At 49.9% G+C, this 18,958-nt stretch overlaps 1 protein-coding gene across 6 annotated transcripts in view; it reads right to left on the reverse strand.

Moving 5' to 3' along the window:
- ARID1A (AT-rich interaction domain 1A) overlaps window positions 1-18,473 on the reverse strand; it is a 62,873-nt gene extending 44,400 nt beyond the window's left edge. For 3 of the 6 annotated variants that reach the window (XM_075114916.1, XM_075114915.1, XM_075114913.1), the window contains exon 1: window positions 15,866-17,047. In XM_075114916.1, coding sequence (XP_074971017.1) covers window positions 15,866-17,017 — 1,152 coding nt within the window. In that variant the 5' untranslated portion in view covers window positions 17,018-17,047. Of the gene's footprint in view, window positions 1-15,865; window positions 17,048-17,081; window positions 17,537-17,817; window positions 17,999-18,382 lie in introns of those variants that run through there. The other 3 variants (XM_075114917.1, XM_075114919.1, XM_075114918.1) reach the window with 3 other exon arrangements.
- Window positions 18,474-18,958: the final 485 nt, after the last annotated feature.

The raw sequence follows: 18,958 nt of genomic DNA on the forward strand, positions 1-18,958 counted from the left end.
ATCCCAGCCTGAACTTGCTCCTTTTATAGCCTTCTGAAGGGCCAGTGCCCTGGGTCACACTTCACTGCCTCTCTTCCTATGGCGGTCTGCTTTTAAAGAGAGATGGAAGAGGCCAAGGGAAAATTAAAGTTAAAATAAAAAGAAAAATCCTACTGTAGTAGATGAAGATGCCCCCAAAAAGACAAAACACCTGGAGAACCCCACAGCAAACACTACAGTGATGTGAACCAAGTGTCTTACCAGGACAGTTTAAACAACCTGCTTGTTTTACTGAGAACGTCATCACTGAAATGCGTACTTCCTTTTTTTCTTTTCCTCTCCCTTTTTTAAATTTGAGAAATCCACCAACTTCCTTCAGTCCCTCGCCAGAAGCAGGGCAGCACACCAAGCCTGCGCCGGCACTGCTCAGCACCCATCAGTTAGTTTCCTTGCCCCTCCAGGGCAGTACCCATCACTTTGGGAAACAAGCACTCTAGAGGAGGCCGAAGCCAACGCTTCTGCGAGGCAGTATGGCTCCTGGAAGCATCAGGCCAATGACAGCAAACAAATGCCCAGTGTCTGCCGTACAGTGACAGTTAGCTCTGCTTGGAGGTGGCCAATGCGTTGTCCTTCCCCAGCCTCCCACACCTCACCCCAGTAACGAAGCGGGCTGGGCTGCTCTGCCTCACACCTGCAATCTCGGGGTACCAAAACCTGATTTTTGGAATATAGTACAGGATTGGTTTCAGGGTTATAAACACTCACCCTTCAGAAAGTTGCAGGACAAACGAATTTTTATGTAAGCTACAGAAAAATAAAACTCCCCATCTCGCCCCCACAAATCCCAGAATCTAACTTTGATTTTAATATATAACCGAGAGGCAACGTATAATATCGTCTCACTATTGATGGCTAATGCAGACTAAATTATTGGATGCCAAAGCATTCAGATAACTGACCTCTGGCCAATAGTTTCAGTTCTGCAACTAGAGGGAGCCTGTTTTTTCTTCTGACTTTTTCCAGTAGGTCAGAGTTTGACCAAAGACACTTTCTATTCCTCTAATCTTCTGCTAACGCACAGACCTCAGAATAAGCTAACGCTACACACAAAAGGAAAACAGGACATTTTCTAAATTACTTCAGTCACCTGCTTCTAACCAAGAGTCATTTGGAGCTCTTATAAACCTAAAGTGAGCCCTGTTAAATGTTACTCCTTCCCTCGATTATACATTTATTACACCAGTTCCTTTGGGGAGATTTTCTGTAAAGCCAGGATACTAAACTAAGTTTTACCAGTGGAAAAACGATGAGCAAGTTTTCTCCGAGCAGCTATACTGTGAACCATATCTTCCTGGCTAAACACAAATCAGTAATTACCCTATTAATGTTTCTCAGCAAGAGGCCAGTCCACACATCTCGGAGGACTTGCTTAAGCACCACTCTTACTAATACTCTTCAAATTGATTAAAACTGACCAGAGTTTTGCTTACAGGATGTATCATTACGGAACATTTTATTCCTGAAAGAAGTCAAACAGATGAAGGTGATCTGGTGGGGAAGTGAAATGAGAGCCCCACCTCAAACCCTCACTGGAAATAACCCAACAGGAGTACAATGTTCGCACCCAAGTACTAGCAGCGTTCTGGGTTTTTTTCTGTTTTTTTTAAAAGGTGGAGGGCAGGAAGGTGCCATGCCTGCCTGTGTTTTAAACAAAGTGCGTTTGTTGATCTCATCTTTCCTTCCCAGCCCGACTTTAAGCCCTCCTTAATAAATTCAACAAATCCAGCTTATCAAGGCTCTGGATTTCAGCTCCTTTCTTTAGTCCGTTCTCTCTGACACATGGCCACACTGCTTATCACACCACACTATTTAGGTATCTCTCAGGACCCTCGCGATAATATTTCAACCTCTACCATATCTAAAGACGACACACAACTGGTTTTCTGCAATCTCCAGGATCTACTTGAAGGCAGAATCACGCTCACATTAACAGGACATTTTTCTGGACTTGTGAAAAGCTTTGGTATGAAAGGACCTGAAGTAAGATTTATGTCAAAAACACCGAGGTGGGATGACCTGGGAGAGGGGAAATTCTGCTTTGTTTTTATGCAAAGTTAGGACCAGGCCAAACCTCGCCCACAGTCGGGCCCACACAGCACCCCTGTCCTCCCAAGATGTGCAAGCAACACGAGGACAGGCTCCTCACAGACACCTCTCCTGCCTGCAGGCTCAGTGCACATCCTTGTGCAAACAGCACAAGGGATCCCCTACCACCTGAAAGTTAGGCAGCAACCAGAGGATTCATTTCCCTTTCCCTCCACCTCTCTTTTGAGAGAGCCCAGGCTGAGCCTGCCCGTGGCACGGCTCGCTCCCGCTCTCTGCAGCGGGCTGGACAACGCACGTTGTCCCTATCTGATAGCCCAGCCCAGCCTGGATGAGTTGGCCGGGCAATCGGTTCCCTCTTTATCAAACAGACACTGAAGTGGAAGCAGGAGCTGACAGCTACCTACATGGGTATTTGAACATGGCAGGAGACTCTGACAAACTCTATTTTACCAAATTAAATGCAGTCAAAATTAAAGGATTGTGACTCTTTTGCAACAGCCGGAGACTAGTGAAATTTTCAGATGTTTCACAGATAGCTGGAGTCAGACTACAGTTTGTGACTTAGATGGGCAGTGTGATCTCTGTCATCTCCAATAATTTTGACTTATATTTAAGCACGGAAACTATAATTTCCTTCTAGCCAAATAATTAGGCAACTAGCTAACCCCTCACTCCAGACTTCAACTCACTTTAGAAGCACACTATTCAGCCAACTTGCCAATATTCCCGAAGTGCCACCATCGACCCCTCCCAAAACCTAAACACCACCAAGATGTAAAGAAAGCTGCACCTCAGCTCTGTGGGAGATGATCCCAAGGAACACAGGATAGTTGTAATGAGGTGGTGTTCCTTTTAAGATGGAAAGAAACTTCCTTCCTGAATATTAAATCAGGTTTTAAGTTTAGCCAACCTCCTACGTCTGCTCTAATGAACTGGAGGCAAGTCAACAAAAAGACGGTTAAGTGTCTCATTACAGCATTTTCGTTCCAGGCCTACTTACACACTAGAAGGAGCAAGCAAGCTCATGTTGTACCACAGAAATGGGACCGGGCCAAGAGCAAGCCATAAAAAAACAAGAGGAGGAAGTGCTAGGATGGAAGAGCAAAATTATTCTAAGTGTCACCGCTACTTAAGTGATCTAATTTCGATCAGTAAGAAAGCAGCTGTTCCAGATCACTAGCAAGATGCAAAATATTTGCACTAAGCACCATTGAAAACCTGAAAGGGCTCCAGAAGCCCCAGAAATACGTTCAGACAACTGTGACCTGTGGCAAACTTTGGTCATCCAGCTGATTCTCTGTAACCCCCGTTTCCTTTCAAATGGGCAATACTGATCTCACAGAGAGATGTCGTTTGCTACTGAACACGGTAGTGGTTTTCCAAAACTTTAGGCCATTTGCCCAATGCAAGAGGCTCACTAGAGCTTACTCTCCAGAACAAAGTTAGTTCTATCAATTCATTAAAAGCCCTTTCTGCACAGAAATGCAACGGGTCCCGGTACACATTCAAGAGCTGATAAAGCACCTTCAGCAGAGCCTCCTAGCTTCCTAAAAACAATTTCTTCCTAGCTCTTCATCCGTAAAATGCAGCATTGCAGGTTTCTACCCACTTCTGTCTGTCTGAAAGCTCAATTGGTATTTGAATATCTCATCACTTTGCAAATTTGTCTCATTTTACACCAGAATAAATGGCAGCTGAACAGACTCAACTGGGCAGGCAAATTCCCATTACCTCCTACCACGCCAGGTTGGTATGGGCATACCTGAGAAGCATCTCAGGATCAGGTCAGGGCTCTAAAACACCACTGGTCTCCATGGTCCTAACTCTCCTACCACACACAACACTAAGATGGAGGAGGACGCGGCCGTGCTCATTTTAAAAGAGAGGTACAGCTGTCAGAGGCTACCTCATCTCAGCATGCAGAGCTCCATCTTGTCCAGAGCAGCTGCCTGCTTTAATAAGAGCTGCGTGTCAGGGCCTGTAGTTTCTCCAAGCTACGTTTCAGCATTACACAGGCTCTCCCTTGCTTCTGCAGAAAAACTGAATTTATTTAAAAGCGTGTACAATGCAACATAAAGGAAGATCAAAATAATCCAAGAAATCTGAGTTTTGGAATGAACCTGTGGAAGAGACAGGCAATCTCAGTTTAAGATAGCACAAAACTCTGCTCCATCACCCTCGCTTCGCAGGCCTTGAATTCGAACTCCCGGTCGAGTGGCGGACATCACCTCTGCTCTGTGACGGGGTAATGCGGATCAGCCAGCTGTAACTGCCCAAAGGCACACCCTTATCCCAGCCAGGAGCACGGGGCAGGGGGTGGGTGGGTAATGACCTGCTAATTATTTCAAGACTGTCTCAGACATACCTCAGTTACAGGGTAGCAGCCGCTGATGTTCACAGCGCACTTTGTATTGCGCTGGCGTTAGCCCTAGCATCACCTCATTAGAAAGCAACTTAGTACACCTTAAACCCCCTCCATCCCTCCTGACCCAGCCACGGGATGTTATATCCAACACGAAACAAGGTAACAAAGCCTTGTTTTGCTAACAGGAGGAAGAAAAGTTATTTCCCTTCTCATTACAGCAGCTGACAAATTTGGGTGCTATTTTTGTGGATTTTATTGAGCCTTCTCTTATTTTAGCCTTAAAATTCAGCCTTCAAGACTCCACTTCGGTTCCACGGAACCAAAAATATTTTAAATTGCAGCAATGACAAGTTACCATCTGCATTTACCAAGGATGCGCTCCGTAACTTTATAGCAAGCAACAACCAATCTCCAGTATTTATACCCAAATGAATTATTTGCATCCAGAAAGCAGAGCTGCTGTCGTGCCTGCGTTGGTAAGAGAGGAGGTTGGGGGAGATGAAACGACTACGTAGGCAAGAAACTCAGAGCTGCAGCCAAGCCAGCTCCCAGACAGCAGTGAAGACACACTACTGGAGCCTTCATCAAGCCAACGCTGTCGTGATTCAGGTTTGTTACACTTGGCAAGCCCAACACAAATCCCAGCCCCACAGTGACACAAGGTCATCGTTATTTGAAAATAACAATAATTAAAAAAAAAAAAAAAAAAAAAGAAAAGCCCACCAGCCCTTGGTTATAGTGATTTTTTGAGGTCTGGGTCCACTACCCCACACTCGCTTCTGACCTTGGGCTTTTATTCCATCTACGCACAGGAAAATCCAGCTTTCTTTTAAAGCAAAATGAACAACGTGGGGAGTTGCTTAGCAAGTTGAAGGGAGTGCGTGCTGGCAGCCGGTGAGAAGATACAAAAATTCACAACTGTGCCAATGCCATGGGGGGAGGAGGAACAGCCAACGCTGCAAAGTCTTCACTGGTTTCAGGAACAGGTATAACAAGAAACTGTAAGACAACTCATAGGAGAAAAGGGAGATGAGACATGACTGTACTTTGACAGCAGTGACAACTCTAAACAGTTTATTGCCATTTACAGAGCAATCGGATTTAAAGCTAACCTTAATACACGTTCACCATTTGGTACAAGTATCACTGTTGCCTTGACACAGTGCACTTCCAACATATTCTGCATTCATCATTAAAGCCAGTAAATCTACACTCTGAAGCTCAGCAGCAAATTATACCACGATCTCCTGATACAATATGCCTAACGAGTTATTCACCTGAGCATGCAGACAACAGATTTAGCACCTTGCTCCGGAGAAGGGAGGCAAGGGTTAAGGGCCAAAACACAGTTGAAAGCCAGGGAGCACTCAACGGCTCTGGGATATTTCATAGAACACTAATCACTTCATCTGATTTTAATTCCTGACACCAAATCAGCATATAGCTTTTCAAAGGAAATCTTGTCCTAGATTGCAAGGTAATCAATCACAATTAACGTGGAAACAAGCTTTTGCAATGCTGTCATGCCTTGTGAACCAAACAGGAAGGCCAGAGAAAGCGCTTTAGAAATATCGCTGAAGTACAGGCAGGTAGGATAACTCAGGATAGGTCTGTCAGCCTCTTCTGCACCTCCAAGAGTAGATAGTAGATAGCCAGGCATTTTGCTTCTCCTCCAGAGCATGAGCTGAATAAGAGTGCTTTTCATGCCATTTCTGTTATGAACCCTCATCCAGGATTGGCACACTCATCACCCAAAAGTCCCTTCCCCACTAACATGCCTGTTCCAGGGGAGCCACGTTCTGCCCGCAGGCAGCTAAAAACAACATTTCTAGCATGACGATTTTTCGTAAAACTAAAGAAAACTATTTGAGGTGTAACCCCATGTCCAGGGAGAAAGTATTATCTAGCAGTTATAGCATTAACCTTGATTTTGAGAGATATGGCTTTGAGCACCTGCTCTGAAGATTTCCCATGCCCCCAGTTGTAGGGTGCAGAGGCAAGGAAAGGCTTCTGGGACATGGAGAACTGCTCATGCTAGCCTCGCTGGTATATCACAATAAACTGAAAGACTAGGACATACTTTGATACTTCAATGCTTCCTGTCACAATACAGTCCAATTATCCACACACAGCCTGAAAAAAAATAAATGTTCAAATCTGTTATATACAGCAGCTGCCGCGAATCCTTTCCAGGGGATCCAAAGCACTACAGTTACCACAAGCTCCCCCCACAACAGTTAGCAAATTCGTTTGGAGGGGTTTTTAATAAAAAAATACCACCATCACCCCATGCACACAGCTACCCCAGCCCAAAGGGCTCCAGTACTCCTTAGACCACTGAAACAACACGTGCAGCCACAGCACAACAAAAAGGCAGCTTCTGGGAACACGGGATCACGCTCTGTAAACTGCCCTTGAACAGGAAGCCTTTTCCTCAATTAGCAATGCCAGCTCCAAAGTCAGAGGTATTTAATATAAAGAAAAAAAAAAAAATCAAGTTTTAACTAATTCCAGCACTTCTCCCGTTTCAACATATCTTCTGCATAGCGGTAAGAACTTTCCTTCAAACCATTTCACAAGGAGTATGTCTGAGGGAAGACCACCTCTAGTCTGGCACTGGTTTAATTATTTACGTACAGTTAATGAATACCAGATTCTCCTCCTAAACTTGTACAGGGTGCAGAGTCCTGCAGTCATTTGGACTTTAAATCCATCATCAGACTGTTATGAAGTACAAAACTCCAAGCAAGCCTACAGGAAGGATCCAATACAGAGAAGCACAGAGCAAGCCCCATCAGCTCCAGGACCCTGGAATAAGTTCAGGTGGCAAAGCAGGACAGACAATCCCTTCAACGCAAACCCCAGTGAACACAGTAATGTGGAAGTAAAGGGAGACATTTTGCAATTTAACTAGCAAATTTAACTCAAGGAAACAGGGGATGGGCAGAAAGCTACACATTTAAAAGCAGGTTACCCACTTATGCCTCTGTTCCCCATACCTAGAGAGTCTAGGACAACAACAGAAAATCAAATAAAATTATTTGAGTTGGAATATTTTTCCTAATGTCCACTGCTAAGGGTAGCAAAGCACTGAAACAGACTGAGGCAGCTCCATCGTGTTCGTCACCGTCTGCCCTGTCCCCAGGTATAGCCGATCCTGCCCTGAAGCAGGACAGCAGGCTAGATGACCTTTTAAATTCAGATCCAGACCGCTGTTCAATGCGAAAAATAGTCACCTACAAAGACAACGCAGGCAACGAACCCACAGCAAGATTCTGCACTCAGCGCAGACTAACTCTGCACGTTCTCCTCATCAAAAAGATCAAATTCAGTGCCGCAAACCCAAAACAGAACGGCCACTTTCAGAGCAAGTACTCTCCCTCTTCTGCGCCTCGTGCTTCTCAGACCCCAATCACAGTGCTGAAACTACTGCTTTGGACACCAATAGTGTTAAGAAAGTACAAACCCACTGTCGACAATTTGAGCTGGCTGGATTAAGCACCGGTCTGAGTGTATCCCACATGTCAGCCCTGGCCGGGGCAGAGCAGGTCTCCCACCACGGCGTCTGGAGGTGTAGCTGCAGCTGTGGTCTGTGTGCAGGTTTTAAAACATTCCTGTTCGGTTATTCACAGGCAGGGTGCCAGAACGGTGCTGACATCAGAAGGGAAATGGTAATTTTCAGGGTTTTTCTTAGTCAAACCTGAATGAAATTTCACAAGCAAGTGGAGGGGGGGGGCCGGGGGGGGAAGTACTTGTTTAACCCAGTAATTCTCCCCAGGGGAAATTCCAGAGTCCTCCTAACCTCAACAATTTCTCTTTGAGAACAGTCACAGAATCTCTCAGGATGGAAAGTCACGGCCACCTCAGGCCACAGTCTGACATCAGTGACCACCAAAACGCTCTCTGCTCCCAGCCACATGCAGGATGTCACCATCGCATCACACCAAAAAACTTAGAAGTGCTCTTCGGTCCGCTCTGGGTCGCCACATGGCCAAACACACTCACAAAACACAGGGCAAGGCCACAGCAGGCGCGAGCAGCGGGGCTCTGCTCCACGCAGAGGGGACACTGGCTGCGTCAGGGTCCCCCACAGCTCCTCTGGAAACTACTCCCCATGTCTGACTGGCAGCTCCTTGGGATAGTTTGAGCATAATATTAATTAGCTGGGGAAAGAAAAGTTACCCAAGTTAAAAAAAAAGGGGGGGGGGGGGGGGGAAGAAAAGAAAAGTAGCAATTGGATTTGTCCTTGAAAGAGCTTCAATTATTACCGCGAACTTAAGGAAATAATGACATGCTGGTTATTGCATGAAATGCCAATAACTGTAATGGAGCAGTGGCTTTTTCAGAGTTATTTACGCAAACTGATTTTTCATGGGAATTTCATAGGAATTAACACGTACACTCTCTATCTCCACGCTCTCACCCTCCCATAAAGAAATCTTTAACATGAGTATTTACAGAATTAACCAATCCCCCTTCTTTATTTGCTCCTACGCACTTCTGTCCCTTTTTTCTCCCCCAAAAAATAAAAAAAGAACATGACTAGAAACTAGATTCTGCTCCAGTTATCATCTTACTCTGAACACATAAAGCAGAAAAATTATTTGCTGAGAAATTCTGAAGTAGCTTTTATTAAGTTTACCTATCATTATGTAGCATCCTTTAGATTTCACTACAGAAAGCTCAAGCCTACGTTGTGTAAATACTTACTGAGCTGTCACTTAAACTCAGAAATACTCCAGAAAGAACATGGGGGCAAACCTGGAAATGCTCTTCTCGACGTAGTTAAAAAAAAAAAAAAAAAACCACTCAAAAATGCTCAAGCTGCACGACTGAACTGCTGAGTTATAACACTGGGAGTGCAGGTGCACAGAAGAAGAGTAAGAACTGGGAACCCCTCCCTCATCCATATGTTAATACCTATTATCATCTGATTAAGACACTACAGGAACTGGTAAAATATGTACATGAGCTCAGTCCTGAGAGAAGCAGCTCCTCCTGTTCCAGCCCTGCTTCTTTCGTTCTATGAGACTCCGAGAGCAGGCTCAGGTGCTGCTTCTTTAAAGCGCAGAACTCCATTAAAAGGGTCTTAATATATTCGGCTAAAATCATCCACTAGGGAGGAAAAGATGGTCTCGCACTTATAGCACAGGATGAGACTCAGAAGACTTATATTCCACTCTCCGCCCTGTCCCAGCCCTAGTGCCTCGCCTTGGCAAGTTCCCACTTCAGCATCTCAGCTGCTTCTGCTGAAAAAACAGTCATTGCAAGAACTTAAGACCTCGCGTTCCTCCTCTACGTACCAGGGCAAAACAAAAGACTGCCTGAAACCTGGTTTCTACAGAATTTCAGCCTTAAGAATGATAAGCATATACTCAATCCAGCAGAGATGACATTAAATTTCTGACTGGAATTTTACTGGCTCGATTTATCAACACAGCATGGTCTTCCCGAGCCCACAGAAAGTGCACACGGTCTCTCTCCAGGTGACCCAACTTCTCAGCTTTTCCAGCCACTAAAACGAGAAACAAAAAAAGCATCAACTCCTCCCATGTCATCCAGGAACAGGCAGACAGCAGGGACCCAGACAGAAGCATGTCAGTTTTGGTCCAGTGTGGCAAAGAAAACTGTTTTTTTCCTCCAATCCCACCTGCCATTCACTTCTAGCTGGAGATTTATGGCTTTGGCTAACAGACATCCAGTATAGTTTATCGCCGCACGTGCATAACCTCCGGATAAATTAAAGGTTGGACTTCTTGATATCAGCACATGACAGAAAAACTTTTGCAGGACTTCTCAAAAACATTTTTTTCCCCAGGAAGAGCATTTCCTTTATTTTTTCCACCAGAACAAAAGGGGAGATATTATTACCTTGCTGATGGCTTAAGGACCCTTCCAGAAGAAAATGCAAGTAGCTGTAACAGCAATGATAAATACTGAGAAGCTTACCTTTTTTTATCGCCCCCCCCACCCTGCAATTCCGCTTGCCTGCCTTTGGTTTCTGCTTTGCTACTGCTGCTACTTGAGAGTTTCAAACATTCTTGGCAGGAACTGGGCAATGGCATGCTGATGAGCTTTTCCCCAGAGCAATCCATCACACAGGAGTTGCAATTCAAAAAAGAAATCAAACTGACTAGACAAAGAGTTTCAAATACACAGGGTAAAAACTGGAAAGGGCATCTTTCTCCTCTAATATTTTAATTACCGAGATCACAGATTCAGATTCATAGGGTAAAAACTGGATTTCCAAGTTGGTGGTGTTCCTTTGCAAAGAGCAGGAAGAAAAAATGGTGGAAAAGTCGCAAATGAGGTAACAGATAAAACCAACCGCTGCGCTGTTTCGCCTCATTTTAGACATTAGCTTCTCTCTGAAGGAAAGCTGCTGGGTTTTTTAATACGGTCTTCATGTAAGACCCTTAGTAGGGTCTCGTGTAATACTGCTGTAACATAGTGTCCATTGACCAGTGTTCTCAATGAGACTGCAGGAAAAAAAACAAAGTATTATGAACATACTAAGCTTACAAGAACAGTAAGACACAGCTATCTAACAGAACATTTGATTCTCATGTTTCCCCAGCCCCCGTTTCTAGTATTATTTAAGAACAGGGAAGAGGTTCTGCCTGTTTGTTGAGCAGTTGCTTCAGGAAACACAAGTTGTAGCAGGTAAAAAGAATTAAACTGGACAGTTTTAGGAAACCAGTAAGTATTCTAGCCAAAAAAGAAAGGAAAAAAAAAAGCCTGGAAGTCAAACATACAACCTTCCAGAAATGACATTTCTGTCTTGCAACCAACAACATGATTACAAGAGACACCAAATGTAGAAACCCTCCCCTAGCCCAGATAATAAATAAGGATTGACAGAGCATTTCATTTGTACTTCACAGAAGGCAGGTAGGCAAGCCTTGCTAGCCCCATTTCACCAAGGAAAAAAAATACTACAGAACAATCCTGTGGTTTGTCCCAGGTTTCCCAGTAAACTGGTGGTGAAAAGGGCAGGGAAAAAAGCTCCAGCTGAGAGTCAGAATTGAGGTTTACTGTCCGGTACCCTACACATATCCTGCCTGGAAACATTAGTCACCTCAAAACTGAGCATCAAGGAGATGCTATTTCAGAAAACGAGATTTGAAGAGAATCGGGCAACCCCCTAGTTTACTTCAGATTAGCGCAGACTATATGAAAAGGTAAGCCAGCAAACCTTCAGCGTCCACACCTGAATTAACTAGATCTTAACAACAAAATTAAACCAGCATAGTTTTCCTACTTTTTCTAGAACGGACAAGGCCTAAAATCACTCATTTGGAGGCAAACCCTACCCCAAAAAAAGATGATGTACCACTCTCCATTTTGTTGGAAAGGTCTAGCGCGTACTACACCTCACGAGCAACTCAAGGGCTCCTAACATTACAATGCTAAGCAAGGAAAAACCCTGCCACGCAAGCCAACAGGAGCCAGGTCTCGATTTCCGATTCCAAGATATCGCAGCTCATTGGCAGCACAGAGCCATTTGGTGCCAATTTAGTTTAAAAAAAACATATTTTCAACAACATTTCTCATGCCTCACTTGCTACTAAAGTTGAGATCTAAGTCAACAAAAAATAGCTATTGTATGGCAACAGGCCCAAAAGCATTTTTTTATTAACTTACTATTTTTAAGCTGCCTTCACTGAACTTAGAACAGAGGCCTAGAGATGCCCACGCACCTTTGAGGAGGTTATCCAACCCGTCGGGGTTTAATGCGATCCAAAGACATCTCCCGTTACAGGAGACATCATTTGTTGTAGCGAAAGCACATACCACGAGAAATGCCCACCTATTAAAGGGAGGGAAGTCCTTTCTCCTAAGCAGTATCCCTCAAGTCCCAAGCCACTGGGAAAACATTATTAAGAACGGCTACACGCTCTGAGGGGAAGGGAGGTGGAAACAAATACATGATAGAGCTGGAAAAATTGAAAACTAAGATCCTGGCCTGGTTTCCTACAAGTCATTCCTACAGAAACACACAGATTTCTCATCCCACACACAGTAGAACAGCCATTCTGATCTCTTGAACCTACTCCACATTTCCCAGCTATAAAGGTCATTGGGGAGGGGAAAAAAGCAAGATCCTCTATCGCAGCCCCGACAAACACAGAGCAGAGCACACCTGCCTTCGCAGGGGCTCCCACTCGGCACCACCTTCCCAGGACCGACCAGCAAGTGAAGGTGTCCACAAGGGCTACAGACGGGAGCCTGTGCCTCTGCGCGAGTGACTGCTCTCATGTTATTACCGGAAATATTCCGCCAATTCACACCAGAAATTACTTTGTCTTTCTTGACAATCTATGGCATCACTCATAAATCCTAAAAAGCGTCAAAAATTAAAGGCACTTCTCTTTTCTGCGTACTCCTGCTTCCCAACCCAAAACCCGCAGGTTTACTATCCCAAGGATTCCCGATCGGAGGAACCCCACACAATTCCCACATCATCTTCTCCAAGCCTGCACACCAAGAGATGATTCTCTTTCTAGTGTTTGGTCAGATGAATTACATTCTCCTCTCACTCTCCCAGAGTTTCTCAGAAGTTAGGTGGTAAGTACCCTCTCCGTTCATCACTGTACAAGACAAAGAAAAGACACAAAAGCTTTAAATTCTCCCAATCTACGGAATTTAACAGAGTACACAGCGAAAGGAGGCTGTAATTTAGGACTGGAGTATTATTATTAATCAACCATTTCTTGTGGGCAGCACAGATGACATGTGGAAGCTTTTTTCATCTCACTAGATAAGTCTGTTCTTTTCTTTTTGCAGTAGACAAAAAAGAAAGAATTGTCAGTTTGAGTCCAATAATCCTTGGCACAAGAACGATTTTGGGGGGGTTGTTTGGTTTTTGGTGTGGGGGCTGGTGGTTTACTTTTTATATACACTATTTGTACTAACCCAAAGTTCCATTAATTCTCAGAACAACTATTCATTAATAATTCCAGTTGATGGGACGAGTTACTCAGATATTATGAATACGCTACGTATCAGTGGCTCGTGGAATCGAGTTAAATTCATTTTCCAAGATAAAATTCATATCAGAATACTGACAGAAGCACACTTTCATCAGGTATGTGCTATAGTAAAATACCTGCATGAAAAGTTCAATCCAACACCATGTTTTGGCACACATTTTCTCCAAATTGAAGTTTTTCAGGGTACAAAAGGTACCTTCAAGCAAACACCCTCACGTCGTGACATTTGTCTGAATGTATTGCAGGTACACATGAACGTGTGCCTGGAGAGCCGAGATCTTCGCCGAGGATAATCGAATACTCGCTACCAGTTACCGTTGAACAGTTTGATGACCACAGCAGAGATAAGATCCACTCTCTTAGAGGGCACTATTTCAATCTGACAGAAAAGACAATTAAGTAATTCAGGATGCTGAAGGAGACTTCAGCCTTCGGTAATCAAGGAACAAAAATTAAGCAGTTATCAGATCGACACGAGAGAAGTACTGAGCAAGAAACTCTGGAGGCTGCATGTCACACCACGCGGTATCAAATGTCTCCAAGCCAGGGCCTGAAGTTAGAGCAAAGTGCACAGAACGAAAAGGGAAGTCTGTCAGTCCTGCACGAGGCCACGACAGGCCTTGGAGATGCGTGTCTAAACACAGACAGTAACCTGGTTTTAACTGAGGTTTGCAGATATTAGATACCAGCATCTCTTTTCCCTGTACCTAAAATGTCTGATGCGTACACTGTACTGCTTTCTTCTCTGCAACCACGTTTCCAGCAAAGAGGTAATTCTACACATACAACAATAAATTTGATTTGCAGGCTCGTTTTTCCTACTTGCACTCCTCCGAAAAGCAAAGAGCTGTGACACTGTTGAGCCTGACCACGAGCAGCACCTGAATGTCTGTAATATGCCCTTTTATTTACAGGGGGAAGGAAACACATCAGCGCTCTACCCAAAGTCAGTCAAAACGTGCCCCAAGACGTCCAGTTAGGGGCTCAGGCCTGTCCTACATTCAGGCTCTACTGACCGCAAAGTGGTAATTCACCGTTTTCAGTGCTTCAGCCACAAGTTTGATTTTGATTGTTTTGTCATTTGGGTTTGGGGTTTTTTTTTTTTCCCCTCTTATGGCTGTAACGTACCCCAGAAACCCCCACATTCTCCATCTAATAAAGAATCCAAACAGCCGCAGTTTTGAAAAGGGCCAAAATTAGCCAAGAACAAACGCATCCTCAGACCCATCAAAGAAATCATTTATACCAAAGGGAAAGTCACATAACCAAAATAAACAGCAAGCCCATTGTGCAGAGCAGCCCTGCCACTGTTCCGACAACACAGACTCTATTCCGGGCTGCATAAAACATCACAAGCAAAATAAACCCAAGGTACAAACAAAATGCCATCGCCTCCTCTTTTGTTTCGGGCACAATGCAACAAGGGCAGGCTGTCTGGGGTTCCGCTCCTGCCGATGCGGGGCTGCCACCCAACCGCCTCAAGGTCACGGCCGGTTCCGGCGTGGAGGGAGGACGAGGAGGCAGCAAGCGAAGCGGCAGAGCTGCCGTGGGTCCGGGGCTGGCAGAAAAGCCGAGTGTAAAAGTTTATGAGCTCATCAGGATTGTTGTACCATTACATCAGAGGCAATTATAAATGGCCAAGAGCAGGAGATGGGGAGCCAATCAGATCACAGATAGGATGTCAACCTAAGACCAACTGTCTCCTGGCTTTGACAGAAGGATTTTACCTCCATAATTCAAATCCCAAACCAAAGCGATCTGCACTCACTGCTCCCATCGCCGAGCTGTTTACCGGCGCTCCCAGCCACAGGCCCCGGCCGACGGCCCGACGGGCCGCCCCACGGGGAAGATGGCCCCGACCGGCCCTACCGACCCGCGGCCGCCCGGGCGGACCCCGCCGCTCCCCGCCGAGGGGTGCGGGTCCCCCTCCAACGCCCGCCCGAGGCGGGGGCCGCCGAGGGGAGCGGGACGACGGGGCCCGGGGCGGATGGCGGCGGCGGCGCTGCCGGGGCCACGCGTTTGGGCCGGGCGGGCCCGCCCGCAGCCCCGGATCCCCCCGCGCCCGGCCTCGCCTGCCCCTCGCCGCCCTCCGCCGGGGGCGGCCGACCCGCTCTCCCCCACCGGAGCCCCCGGGACCGCGGGGAGGCCGGCGGCGGCTCGCCGGGAACCTCGCACAAAGGCTGGGGAGGGAGGAAGGGAAGGCGGCGAGGCAGCCATTTTAGAGCGAGCGAGCAGGCACAGACAATGGCAGCTCCCCGGCAGCGCCGGCCCGGCGGGGGGAAGCCGCGGGAGAAGCGCCGTGTCCCCCCACCCCGGGCCCCTCGTCCCCCGCCGCCCCCGTCCCGGTCCGCTCCCGTGTCCCCGTCCGTCCGCGTCCCCCCCCGGCGCGCCGCCCGCCCGCCCCACGCGGCCCCGCCGTTACCTGCTGGGTCCTGCCGAGGGTCTGTCCTCCTCCTCCTCCTCCGCCGCCGCTGCTCCCGGGGCTCATGGGCGCATGGTGGCTCCTCGGCGGGGCCCCGCCGGCCGCCGCGGCCCAGCCCTGGCTGTTGCCCCCGCCGTACTGCGAGACCATCTCCGCTGCGGCCGGGCCCTTGGCGGCGGCTCCCCCGTCCTGCGGCCCGCCGCTATAGTCGCCCCCGGGGTACCCCTGGTAGCCGCGGGCGGAGCTGGGGGAGGTGAGGAGCTGGTTGAGGGTGGGGGTGGCCGTGGGCTGCGGGGTGGCGCCCCCTCCTCCTGCGCCGCCGGCGGCCGAGGGCCCCATGACCCCGAAGCGCTGCTGCTGCTGCTGGAAGGCGGCGGCGGCGGGGGACTTCGCGCCGGCGGCCGCCGGAGCGGAGCTCTGCGCGCTGCCCCGGGGGGAGCTCAGGGCGTAGGCCTGGGGGGGAGGCGGGTAGGAGCCGGCGCTGCGACCGGCCGCATAGTAGGAGTTGTACTGGTGGTTGGGGAAGCCGTGCTCGGCGCCGCCGTGCGAGTTCTGGGGAGGGGGCGGCCCCGCGGGGGCTCCCGCCGGCCCCGGGTAGGACTGCTCCAGGCCCCCGCTCTGCAGCGCTGCCATGCCAGGGCTTTGTTGTCCGCCATGTTGGTGGAAGGCAGCGGCGGCGGCCGCAGCGGCGGCGGCGGCGGCAGCAGCCTGGGCGCCCCGGCCGTAGGGCTGCCCGAAGCCGTAGGCTGGCGGGGGCAAGGCGGCCGGGTGGGAAGGGGGAGGCTGCTGCGGCGGCTGCTGCTGCTGCGGCGCCCCCACCCCGTCGCTGCTGCCGCCGCCACCGGGCGGCTCCGGGAGGTTATTGTTCAGGGTGGCGGCGGCAGCGGCGGGCCTGGGGCCCGGGTTCCCGTTCGAGCTCTTGAGGTCGGACTCGGCCCCTGCGCCCCCTCCGTTGCTCTCGGCCCCGTCCTGCAGCTCCTTCCCCGTGGGGCCCTCGCTCTCCGCCTGCTTCTCGCCGCCGCCGCGCTCCGCCGCCTCACCCCCCGCCTCCTCCGGGGGACAATCCCGCTGCTGCGCCTCCGCTTTCTTCAGCTCGGATGGAGCCGGGGCGCCCAGGCTGCTGGCGGCGGCGGGGGCGACCTGAGCAGCCATGATCCCCCCCCCTCCCCACCCAGCCACCCCCCCCCGGACCGGTCCCCCCCGAGCTGCTCCCTGCCTGGCCGGCCGGCGTGAGGCCTCGCTGCTCTGCTGCTCCCCGCTCAGGCGGCGGCGGGCTCTTCAGGGCAGCGGGGGCTCATTCCCCCCCGGGCCTGGTTGGCGAGGCGGGGAGGGCTCCGCTGGGCTGGGCTTCCCGGGGCCTGGCCCCGCTGTACCTCCTCGGTTGCAGCCGGCGGAGAAAGGGGAGGAGGAGGGAGTGGGGGGGAAGGAGGAGGAGGGGGGGACCCGGGACGGGGCTCCCGGTGCGGGAGAGGCGGGAGGGAGGGAGGGGGGACACGGCGGGCGGGCGGGCGCCGTCCCCCGGAGCCGTGCCGAGCGGCGGCGGGGCCGGGCTGGGCGAGCAGCGCGGCAGCTCCCGACTCCGGTCCGCCGAGCGGGGCTCACTCCGACACGAGGCTCAGCACTGCCATTTTACCCAGCGCCGCGGCCGCCTGCCAAACCCGGAGCGGAGCGGAGCGCGGCCCGGACGGGAGCCTCCCCCCCCCGCCCGCTCCCCCCCCCCGCCCGTCACAAAGGAGGAGCGGGCCGGCCCCGGCCGCTGGCGGCTCGGCGCGGCGGAGGCTGCCGCACGCAAAACCCGCAGCGGATCCGCGGAGCCGAGCCCGGTCGCCGAGCACCGCGCCGGGGAGGGGTGGCGGCAGTGGGCGGGGGGGGGGATCGGAGCGAACGGCGGGGGAGCTGGCGGCGCCGGGGCGGGGGGGGGGGGACGGGGACGGCGGCCCGGCCTCCCTTACCTTCCCCGGGCGCTTCCCAGGCGACGTTCTCCGGCGGGAATCCTCCGGGAGAGCGGCGAGGGCGCAGGGCCGCCTTGCCCGCCACCGGCTCTGGGGTTTCGGCCCGTAGGTTAACGAAGCGCCTCTTCTTTGTCCCTAGAAATTCCATTTAGAATTAGGCTTTGCAAACTCTTAGCGGTTGTCATTTCCTCTCCGCCAGTCGTGTCCCTCTGGAAAAGGCGTTGGCAGTGCGCCAGAACTATAACTGCACACACGGACATCCAAGAAAGTCCGGTTCCCGCTCCTGCCAAAGCGACGGCAGTGGGCACTGAACCAGGAACTCCCTCGGGGCGGCTGGATGGGGAGAACCAAAACCACCTGAACGTGTCTAGACACAACACGTTGAGCAATGGGACGGGATGCTCTGGCAATCGCAAAGGGTAAGGCAGCGCTGGAGCTCCCCAGCTGTCAAGAGGTGAACCGAGAATTAGGCCGTGCTCTTCCGCAACCCTTTCAGACCCAGATTCCCACCTCCTCCAACCCCGCTACCTTTCCCAGAGTGGGAAGAGGGAGAGGAAAAACATACCTGGAAGTCCGTCCTGGCCACGGCCTGTCCCACGCCAGCAGGTTCTGCGGTTGTGTATTTTACTTCAAATGGTTCGGGTCTGGGACAGAGCCTGGAAGATACAAAAGGATGAGTTGTTTGGATTATAAAAAACAGGCTCTCAGAAATTAGGATGCAGTTGCCTAGTAAAAATGGCGGTCGTGGTAAAGCTCAGATCTGGGTCCCATGGGCAGGTTTCTCCTCTGGAATATGGAAATATTTGGAAAAGTGAAGTTTAATTACATACAACTTTAAGGAGAGAAAAAAAACCATCAGAAAGCAATGGGTGGAGAGTCAAAAGACACTTCTGAGGTCTATGTCTGCCATTTTGGACATCACCTCAAAACAAAAAAACGGGGCAGCAGCGTTCCCAGCTCTACGGTGAAAAAGCACAGGGCTCTCCCCGAGTCTAATGGCCACGCCACAAGAAATCCTGTTTTAACAACACTGATGACAGTGGGGAAACCTGAGTCCGGAGCAAGAGGCAAGGCAATGCATAGAAGGACTGAATCTTTGCCAGCGCTGTATGCCTGGTACAGATGAAATGAAGATTTCGGT

The sequence above is a fragment of the Phalacrocorax aristotelis genome, chromosome 20 (genome assembly GCF_949628215.1).
Source record: "Phalacrocorax aristotelis chromosome 20, bGulAri2.1, whole genome shotgun sequence".
Classification (NCBI taxonomy): Eukaryota; Metazoa; Chordata; class Aves; order Suliformes; family Phalacrocoracidae; genus Phalacrocorax; species Phalacrocorax aristotelis.